The sequence below is a fragment of the Takifugu rubripes genome, chromosome 2 (assembly GCF_901000725.2).
Source record: "Takifugu rubripes chromosome 2, fTakRub1.2, whole genome shotgun sequence".
In the NCBI taxonomy this organism is placed as follows: domain Eukaryota; kingdom Metazoa; phylum Chordata; class Actinopteri; order Tetraodontiformes; family Tetraodontidae; genus Takifugu; species Takifugu rubripes.
In genome coordinates this window covers 9,454,817-9,465,067 of record NC_042286.1, presented here as the reverse complement: position 1 = coordinate 9,465,067, position 10,251 = coordinate 9,454,817, and the positions used below count along the sequence as shown (strand labels likewise).

At 42.9% G+C, this 10,251-nt stretch overlaps 2 protein-coding genes across 6 annotated transcripts; both read left to right on the top strand.

Annotated features, from left to right (window-relative positions):
* Positions 1 to 220: 220 nt before the first annotated feature.
* fam161b (FAM161 centrosomal protein B) lies at positions 221 to 4,743 on the top strand. 3 transcript variants are annotated; one of them, XM_029832625.1, is made up of 10 exons: positions 221 to 513; positions 869 to 1,018; positions 1,624 to 1,852; positions 1,965 to 2,395; positions 2,491 to 2,765; positions 3,431 to 3,549; positions 3,649 to 3,804; positions 3,921 to 4,020; positions 4,106 to 4,263; positions 4,498 to 4,743. In XM_029832625.1, exons 3-10 carry the CDS (start codon positions 1,641 to 1,643, stop codon positions 4,577 to 4,579), a joined length of 1,533 nt encoding a protein of 510 aa, XP_029688485.1. In that variant the 5' UTR covers positions 221 to 513; positions 869 to 1,018; positions 1,624 to 1,640; the 3' UTR covers positions 4,580 to 4,743. The 3 variants fall into 3 exon arrangements, with proteins under 3 accessions (XP_029688485.1, XP_029688486.1, XP_029688484.1); XM_029832626.1 differs by lacking the exon at positions 221 to 513 and having other exon boundaries at positions 680 to 1,018; positions 2,494 to 2,765; XM_029832624.1 differs by lacking the exon at positions 221 to 513 and having other exon boundaries at positions 680 to 1,018.
* A 1,612-nt stretch (positions 4,744 to 6,355) lies between these two features.
* Positions 6,356 to 9,495, top strand: ngb (neuroglobin). Of its 3 annotated transcripts, none has more exons than XM_003962460.3 (5): positions 6,356 to 6,689; positions 6,917 to 7,026; positions 7,394 to 7,502; positions 7,570 to 7,689; positions 7,801 to 9,495. In XM_003962460.3, the coding sequence occupies exons 2-5, from the start codon at positions 6,929 to 6,931 to the stop codon at positions 7,951 to 7,953; spliced, it is 480 nt and encodes a 159-aa protein (XP_003962509.1). In that variant the 5' UTR covers positions 6,356 to 6,689; positions 6,917 to 6,928; the 3' UTR covers positions 7,954 to 9,495. The 3 variants fall into 3 exon arrangements, with proteins under 3 accessions (XP_003962509.1, XP_029688449.1, XP_029688451.1); XM_029832589.1 differs by having other exon boundaries at positions 6,364 to 6,689; positions 6,871 to 7,026; XM_029832591.1 differs by having other exon boundaries at positions 6,688 to 6,792; positions 6,871 to 7,026.
* Positions 9,496 to 10,251: the final 756 nt, after the last annotated feature.

Sequence of the window (10,251 nt, the reverse complement as noted above, 5' to 3'; positions counted from 1 at the left end):
CATTTGAATGTTATATGTATTTTTGCTGTTATGCCACAGTTAAAGTACTGATCTTTAATTACTAATATGTAAATTAGTGTAAAATGGGAATAAGGTATTTCTCAATACTGCTATAATACCTGACATATTAATGTTTGTGTATGTTACTCTTGCCATGCAAACACGTCAGCAAAGCATGTGTCTTTTCCTCTACTTATATTTTTAGACAGAATATATTTCGTTTTTTTGTGACACAATGTGTTATTGTATACTTGAAAAATGTTTTAAAATAATGTATGTGAAAGTGCATTTAAATATCAAATAGTAGACAGGATTGTCAGACATAGAGCATTACATTTGTACTACAGTAATGAAATAATTATAATTATGAATAGGTTAAAAATTTGATATCCAACATGCCCAACGTCATGTAAAGTTAGGCTCAAACAACTTTGATCTTTTTAAGGTCAGAGGATCTTTGATTCCAAGCAACATACCGATATCACTGGCGTTAAAAGAAATACAAAATAGGAGGTAAGATATTGAAAACAAAAGAAACCGTTATTTGTGTGCCATTTTTCAACCATCAGCTCTGAAGGCAAGAATCAGGCCTTACATTTTCACCCAGACCTATTTGTTTGCCTCTATGGCAATCCTGGCAAATTGTGATGTTCCAAATTGTACCATTGATTTCCAAAAATAAAATCCAGAGTGGAAAAATAAGCCAGCGCATAATTTTCCTCAGCGGGAACTATAGTCGTGCCTTTTATACACAGCTGGCGACAGAGGGAAAAGAACCCATTTTGATGGGCGCATGCGCAGCAGCGATATGAAACCGACTTCCGGGTACCGATCGGGCAGTGACGACCGTTCCTGCTTTTGTCCACAGACGGTGCTGATGCTGCCGAAACAGAGACAAACCAACTATAGTTGCGTCACGAAAGAGAAACTAACGTCAGATTAAACCGGACCTGCAGTGAATGGAAAGATAACTTTGCAGAGACGCGTCGACACAGTGCCAAAACTCATCTTTGACCAGGTAGTCAGTTTATACCACTTCTCATGTTATTGATTTATTTTCTGACTTCAGTCCTGGCCGTAAAAAAAACGAGAACAGGTATACAATAGTCAGTTTATAAAAATATATAAATGTAAACATAGAAAATGGAACATATATGTTTGTTTATTCAGAAATTGTCATTTACTACTCAGTTGACAACTGCGAAGAGCTCGTTGCTATGGTGACATGTTACACAAAAGAAGACGGAGTTCGATGTTTGTTGTTATTGATCATTTTAAACTAATTTGAAATGGCAGAAAATTATGAAAATTGAAAAGCTAGCAAAGGACTGTAGTCAGTTTGTCTTAAATGGCTACATTTTGATAATTTTATAATGCTGACGACATAATTGTTAGATTTAGGATTGTTACTTTAGAACTATGCTCACCTTGTTTTAAGATACAATAACTGATTAATTTACAGGGGAAAATGTATAGATTAGTATGAAATAATTCTGATATTTGATTAAACTATTTTGCAAAAAGGAAAAGTGTATTATTTTTAAATCAATCATGTTGGAACTGTAATTGAACACAAATCAAATCATGGCATTCAGTTAACTTGTCTTAGCAGCTGAATTTTAGTTTCAGGTCAGCGTAATATGTCAGTGTCGGAGATTGTATTGGAAGATGGACTCAGTTTCCAGGCCACGCTCCAGCAGGACCTGGTGGAGACCCTCAAACAGGAGCTGCTGGAGACAGAGAAGAGTGTTCTGAAACACAACGAGGAGCTGGACAAGAGGATTCAACAAAATGCTCTGCTGTGGCCGCAACAAGGAGTGAGTCGTAAAACTGCAAAGGATCCAAAGGACAAGTAGGTTTTCATTGATGCGTTTTATCTTTTCATTTGGTCGACTGTTTCAGAAGGAAACAGCAGGAAAGCTACCCTTTCAGTAGTTTTGACCTATGAAACTGCCCCATCATAGGCCATCAGACAATTTCAAGTCAGTTTCTCCAGCGTGGAAATCCTGTCCATCAAAGAAGACCTCACAGCCTTGTAGCAGGACTCAACAGTGTGAGCAACTACCTTCATGCAAAACCACACAGCTGATGAAAGAGCGGGAAGATGAGGTTGAGTGTCAGAAGCAGTTCTGGGCTCATCCCGTTCCCAGCCACGTTCATCAGCCCCGCTATCATAAGATGATGGCACAAAGGGAGAACGAGAGGAAGCACGACATTGAGCAGAGGAAGCAATTCCTGCTTTCCATTCAGAAACCTTTTAAATTCCAGGAGAGGGAAAAGGATAAAAGTAAAATGTTGTCAACTATAAATCAAGTTCCACATGATGGCGTAAACAAGCCTGGTAGTGTTACCAAACCTCCGAAAGAGGTTCTGGACTCTTCTTCCAAAGTAAAAGGTGAGTTTTCCTCTATGCTGGAACACTAAATAGCAGACTTTTTTTTCCTTTACAATCTTTTTTGTCTCCCTTTTACCCTTTCAATTTCAATTCAGCAGCAACAACCAAGAGTTCTTCTTTGTCTTGTGGTCCAAAACTTCATACTGCTGAGCGCTCCAGGAAGGAGAAGTTGGAGTCGCTTTATGATACACCTAGCTTCAAGCCCCAAATCAATCAGCAGGTCCCTGATTTCAACAAGCTGCACAAAATCCTGCAGAAGGAATATTTACGAAGACCACAAAGCGCAGATGGGACGAAATGTCAGCCTTTTAATCTACGGACATCAGATCTGCCTGCAAGAAAACACAACATCAGCCTTGAAAACTCAGAGGTTTGTAATAGGTCATTCTTGGATGTGAAAAGTGCAGAATAAGCAGATTTACCAATGTCTTCTGCAGCTTGACATAAACAGGATATCAATACGTCAGATCCTCAGATGGCTCCTTGATTTAGCTTTAGAGGATGTTTTTGCTTGATGATGATCTAAATCCTCACTCACAAAAAAGCCCACACCTTTATGACCACACCTACATGATGTACAATAATGGACGATACAAACCGCCCTTTATGTTTTTTGTATTACAGTCTTTTAATCTTTAAAAATCGTGCATTTAGCATGCAACAGTGGCAAGGAAAAAACCTTTTTGACAGGAAGAAACCTTGAGCAGGACCAGGCTCATATGGGGGTAAAGAAGGAGCAGAATAGACACAAACATCACTTGTGATTAATCCGATCAGACAGGGAGCTGAAAGACAAATTAAAACATGTACTGTGCATTTTTCATTAAAAAGGTAATGTTAATGTTTACTAGGTTGCCAATGCTTGTGTCCCTGATATGGAGAAAGCAGCAGGTAACACATAGAGAGCTGGCTTATTACATTTGGTGCCTATCGCTATCCTAAAAAACTAGTTCCTTCACTGTTCCTCATTCCATGCTGTTATTTATGATAGAACTCTGTAAAAACCTGTCTGCTGAAGAAACCTTTTTACTTTAGGTACCAAAAACAGTTCATCTCAGTAGAGCCACATCGCTTGGTGCCTTAACCTCACTGTCTACAGCCACTCTCCCAATATTCACCACAGATGCTGTAAAGAAACGCAACATGGCCATAAGGTGAAATAAATTCTTAATTATTAATAACATATATTGTTATTTCTCCTGTCATTCAACATGGAGCATATCATGAATTGTTTCTTTTTTTTAAAAAATCAGACAGTCAATGGAGATGAGGGATAAAAAGAATCAGGAAAGTGCCGACTGGTTGAGAGCATTCAACAGGAGGTCCCAGGCTCTGAAGAGCAGCAGCGCGCTCCATGCAAAGCTGCCGGACCAAAAAGACGTGCACAAGGAGAAGCTGCAGCAGCATAGGTCAGTGCTGGTCAGCAAAGCTGTTCATTTGACGGTTTCACAACCTTTGAATGTCACATCACAACAACCACACGGCTGCCACAGAAGCTCAAACTATAATCTTCTCTTCTACAAAGGCTCACTGACCAACAAAAAATGAGAGAATACGCAAGAGAGTTACGGGATATGAGGGATAGAGTTCGTGAACGGCCTTATTTGTTTGAGCAGGTGAAACAGGTAAGTGGGACAACAGAATGACTGCTTCGCTCCGCAGGTGGCGAGATCCTCGAGAATCACCTTCTTTTTTTTTTTTTGACTTCAGAAAAACGCGAGGGCTCAGGCAGAGCAGGTGTTCAGGAACAAACTGAAGAAAAACGGAATAACCGAGCGCTTTATTCAACAGCACGGAGGAGGAAATGAAGAGTCCTCCTCTTCCAGATCGTACGATAACACACATGAGAGCGACTCTGGCTCCAGCAGGTATGCAAAATGAGAATTTTTAGTCATGTTCTTCATGTAATGCCACAGACTCCGGGAAAATTATGAATAGCACTGGTGATGGAGAGCCAAGGACTTTATGTGGTTTGGTCATATTACATTACATAATTTTCTGAGCTTACGCCGCAGTCTTCAGTGAAGACAAATGCTGCAGCCAACTCAAAGTAAGATGTAATTACACTTTAGCCATTTCCTAACCCGAAATGTCTGATTTAGGGAAGAAAATGTAGACGACTGGGAGAAAATTGAAGATGTGAAAGAGAGGAGCGTGAAGTCCAAAGGGGAAGAACTTCAGTGATCAAAACATTTCAGGCAGCGCGGCGGCTTTTTGTGGCAACAACACGGTTCTAAAAAGTGATTCATGTCACTCTGACTGCCCGCAGCAAATGTTTGATAGTTTAAGATGTACAGCTGTAAATTGTGGGAACCCAAAGTTAGGGATTACAACCGAAATAAAATATAATTTGGTATAATTACATGCTTGTAAGTGATTAATATTTAGATGCTCTTTGGCTTTAACATACGTAGATACATGCACACATGTACACAAATCCCCAACCATAACCAGAACATTCACCAACTCAACCTCATATCTTATCTTTAACTTAACTCTTTTAACTTGTGTCCCACAATGTGGTTCTAAAATGACACAGGGGAGGCAACATATGGGTCCCATGAAGACAGCTGGTGCCCAGAGTGTGTGTGAAATCCACAAGTTAGCATACCACACATGTTGAAAACCAAGTACACACACATTCGCCCACAGGCATATATATATTTTTGACTTTTCAATGGTGATATTTTATTTGGCTCTCATTTGGGTTGTGTTTTCTTTATGATGCAAATGCATATATTGACAGGTTTTGTAAGGACGCTAAACGTCTGACACAAGGTGTTTATAGATGTTTAGATTAAAGCCTTCAGTCGTTCCTGCAGCCGCACAGCCACCCAAATAAACAGCCAAGGGAGACCAGTTTGGGGTGCGCTCTAAGCCCTCGGACCCACATCAAATGCCTCCTCTTGTGCTTACACAGCTGACTGCCTGGAATTTTGGAGATAATTTTAACATACATGGAAATGTCTGCATATGTATCCAGTCATTATGGAATCTTAGTTGTAAAAGTACAAATAGATTTTTTTTTCCTGCTGACCACAACATCACGTGTTGAAAGCACAACATATCAGTGTAGTGAAGTAATGAAGGAATCAGTCTTCTATGGCCAGGCTGCCGTGCACATGTTGGGGTGTTAAAGGGGCTGTATGAATAATTCAGGATAACTGATAGGCTAATAACAAATATCAGACCAAAAAGTTCTGGATGCGTTCCTTCAAAACACACTTGCTTCTTTCAAATCTCGACAACGCATCACCAAGCTTCAAGGGCTCCATCCTGTCAGGTTGTCATGGGAACCATGTATCCCTCTCCGATGTGCCTCGTTGCCCCTCAGGAGAGTGTTGTGCACCTCTGATCCCCGCTTGCACAGCTGAAAACAAAACCAATCTCTCCGAAGCGGTTAGATAATATCCGACCGAGAGCCGCGAGGCTGTGAAAAATGCTCGAGGGCAGCAACTAAACAAACTACCGACTGCGAATGTTTACAGAAGCTGAAAAGGGGGATAAACACGTCTCATTTAGATTAATGAGCGGCTGTGCACCCAAACATTATAGATCCTGCTGTTTGAGGAGTGGCCCTGCTCTGCTCATGAACAATATCATTTAACCAAGGTAACACACGCTCCTGGCTGTTGTTGTGTCAGCTCCTGAAAAAGACCCAATTGCAATTTACTGAGCGAACGTGTGGCTCAGACGTGCTGGAAGCACATCACCGTTGCCGCTCATCCCTAATCTGACTTTTGAATTCCACTTCGCACCTCAGTTTTTCATCTTCCGGATGTCAAACTCCTGCTTGAACTTTGTGCAACGCTTATGCTGCATTCACTGGTTGATTCATCAAAGTCTCCCTTTCTTTAAATCCTCTCCATTACAATGTAAATCTGCCTGCGACCAGGTGTTGTTTTGGTCGAGTGCGGATTACCCCGCGTGCTTTCCCTTCATCTCTGCACGCTTTAGTCGTCGGTTCACCTGCAGGAGGAGCTCTGGCATGCGGCAGCTTCTCCACGGCAGAAGGAGAGAGATCCCTCTTTTTCTCCTTCAGTGACACGGATAATATCCCCAGCGCTGGAGAGAGAGCATATCAAGAGGCGAGCGTGAAGGGGAGAGAGAGATAGCAGCCAGTGTGACAGATAAAAGCGTGGCACAACTTGTCTGCCTGACTGCACCGTGGGCCGGGGAAAGAGACGACAAGTGCAGCAGAGTTTGAGGCAAGGCTGCTGCCTGCACGCACAAACTCACCCTCACACACTCAGACCACCCTTTTCCAGAAGAACTTCACAGAGGAGAGTGACAGGTACAGTTCATTCGTGTCCCTCTAGCTGGGGAATACGTTCCCCGTCGCTCATTCTCAAGCGATATCGGTGAATGTGCTGCTCAGCGTGATGTCTGTGCTGCAGGTGGGCTGAGGGGGAAGTTGGATGTGTTGATTTGCTGATGTTACGGCTTTCCTCATCCTGAGCCTTCTCGTCCTGCAGAGGAGTCGTGTGCTTCCCTCGTAGAAGACGTTTTCTTGTGTCGCAGGCAGGGGAAAAGATGGAGAAGCTGTCAAGCAAAGACAAGGAGCTGATACGAGGCAGCTGGGACAGCCTGGGCAAGAACAAAGTTCCCCATGGCGTCATCATGTTTTCCAGGTAATGTTTTACGTTAGCACTCCAAATCAAGTGAATTACTCCATACAATAGTCAAGCGTCGATACAAAATCTCTATCACGGCCACAAATAATACGGTTTGTTTTGAAAACGGTGGCGTTAGATTTCCGATCAGGTGTGTAGCGAGAAGGTTGATCCGTCCCTGCTCGGTTCCACCACGCAGGGACCGGAGGCTTGACTTGTTGCCTGGCGACAGACTGCAATAATCTTCAATTTACTTTAAAAACAGCTGCCACTATGGCACAGAGAGATGCGTTGATCATTTACAGATTGAGTTTGTGTGTGGTTGTTCAGCAGCACGTGCTGTGTGTATACATCTGTGGAACAGTGTGGTTTTTGTCTGTGGCAGGCTGTTTGAGCTGGACCCTGAGCTCCTCAGCCTTTTCCACTACACTACAAACTGTGGCTCCACACAAGACTGCCTCTCTAGCCCGGAGTTCCTGGAACATGTGACCAAGGTGAGCTCCGCCGAGGCTGCAGTTACACCATTCGCAATCTGTGCTGAGCATCGATCCGTGATTCCAGGTGATGCTTGTGATCGATGCTGCGGTCAGCCACCTGGACGACCTTCACTCCCTGGAGGACTTTTTGCTCAACCTGGGGCGAAAGCATCAGGCAGTGGGAGTCAACCCGCAGTCGTTTGCCGTATGAGCCACATATTGCACCTTGTCAGACATTTACACATATTTTTTTTATATAAATAAGAAAAAAACACTGTTTTATCCCTGTGTGCTTGTTTGTTTTGGGCTTCTTTAGACTGTGGGTGAGTCTCTTCTCTACATGCTGCAGTGTAGTCTGGGCCAGGCCTACACAGCGTCCCTGCGGCAAGCCTGGCTCAACATGTACAGCGTTGTGGTAGCAGCCATGAGCCGAGGGTGGGCCAAAAACGGCGAGGACAAGGCTGACTGAAGCACGCGGCGGGCGCTGGCGAGCAGATGCTGACGAGCCGCGCAGCGTGGTTTCCAATGAAACGCTGTACATTTGCTCTGTGAGTGGGGTCACATAGTGTAGCAAATGTCTGGTGTGGTTACACTTTACAGTCGAGCTGAGCAGATGTCTTTTGATTGCCGTGGATATTTAGCGACCGAGCCGCGCCGCTGCTAGAGCCCCGAGGGTGTCTGTGTAATCCGAGCACCTCACAATGGTAAAAATATAATCGAGTGTCTTTGTAAATAACACATGTGATAAATCTACTCAGATGATGCCAGTGAGTGTAGTGTCTTTGAGTTGCACAATTGTGAAACACTAGATATTTAAGCATCACACACTACTCAGACTGTGATAGTTGTTGTGGGCAGCGTTGGCAGCTGTTCCGAGACAGAGCTGCGTGATTTTACCAAGGGAAATCCTCTCAGCTTAGTGACGATCATTACTGTGTTTTTCTACTTTCTGTGTCTGTTTAGTGTTCACCCTGCCGGGGACAACATAAACTATCTATATAAAACTATAGCTTTCCTCATCTATGACTGTTAAGGCGTCCACATGCACCTTAGTCTAGGGTGTGTGATGCTCTCCTCACCACAGGTTGTGATTAATCAACAGACTTCAGTTGACTGTTATATGTTAAACTAAAAGACTGTTATGTGACCTTAAGGATTTGAAAAAAACAAAACAAATAGGGCAATCTAAGGAATTGTAACTTCCTCATCTTATTCGTCTTGTGGCCGTACACCCATTACCTCAGCTTTAGAGGTCATTCCGGAAAACAGTCCTTATTTTATTAAAACAAAGTGTATAATACTGTCTAAGATGCGCGTGTTACTATTATTACCAACATAATACTGTTTGGAAAGTCCTCAGCTGTTCTTCATGGTCATCATGCCAAGTAACTTAGCAACAGTGCACCGAGTGTTAGGTAATAACAACATACAACTGTAAACCCAAGCTGCTGATACAGTATGTGGTTATTATCGCTTTAGTCTCAGTTTACTTTTATAAAGTCTTATTTTTCTATTTGTGTGGTTCGTTTTTTTTTATTCAAATGTGATCTTTTATTTACTGGAGTAATAGGAATACCTTTGTAATTGTGCTGAAATGATGTTTAAATCAAGTTTTTATGGATCTCTTTTATCCTGGTGTTTACTCTGTATGAGCCCACAGGTGTGATGTTTATTAGCTGTGCAGGTGGTGTGTTTGTGGTGTTTCTTCTAATGGTACACAGCCAGTTGCGGGTTCGGATCCTTTGGAGTTTTTTTTTGGTTCTGTTTTTTTTAAAAATCAGGCACACCTGAAAAATGGTGTGTCAACATGCAGCTCTGTACATATTGGGTATGTCACTGTCTACCTCATCATTTTCCGCTGCTAGCACACAGCCAAGACTTCACTTAGTTATCCTTCAACCAAAAATGCACATTCTCGTTGTATAGTACGATCACGCCCTCTGTCTCTGCCCTGTCGGAGAAACTGTGTTGTTTGCTCACTTGAGATGAAATAAAGTTATCTTATACTGGATGTTTGGCTGCTAAATGAGGTCATTGTGCTTCCTCTCGCTCTCAGATCGTTGGTTACAACAAATCAATCGCACGGTGTTGGCTTTTCTTCCCGCTGACAGCCCGTGCGCTTGCGTTATGTAAGATCTGAGCACTTAATGGCTCATCGCTCTTGGCTCCAGAGATGAGGGCGACTTCTGGCACATCGGCCCACGTACTCATGCAGTTGCACAACATCGCAGCAAGACTGCTTATTTGTCAAGCATAATTTTAAGAGAAAAAAAAGATTGAGCACAGAATAGATTGATTCAATTTCAAAGAAAGGATTAAATCCTCCCGGATGTCTGCAGCTGGAGAAGATGGAGGCTCCAATGAGCGATCAGAATACTCGGAAACCATTTTACTCAAATGCGCCATTTATGTGTATCATTGTAAAAGTCACATCCGTGAGTTGGCTGTCTGTTCTGTGGCTGGAGCAGTGGCTGACGTGGCCTTAATCTGCCAGCCTGCCCTTCCGACAGTATCCTCAAAGTCTGCCGTGTTTATGTTGGCTCCATGCTCTTTGTCCAGAACCACACTGAAACACAGCCGCCGGCCTTTCTGGAGTCTCCTGGAGTCTCGGGTCATCCGGCGGTAGTTAAATGGCAGCAAAATTGAATGAGCTGACTGAAATACAGTTTATTTCCATTGTGGCAGCTCATTAGACAGCTATTTCTACAGGCCGACCTTGTATAAGGATTGCTCTAAAGGCTGTCATCTGGAGAGGAGTCTGTGAGAA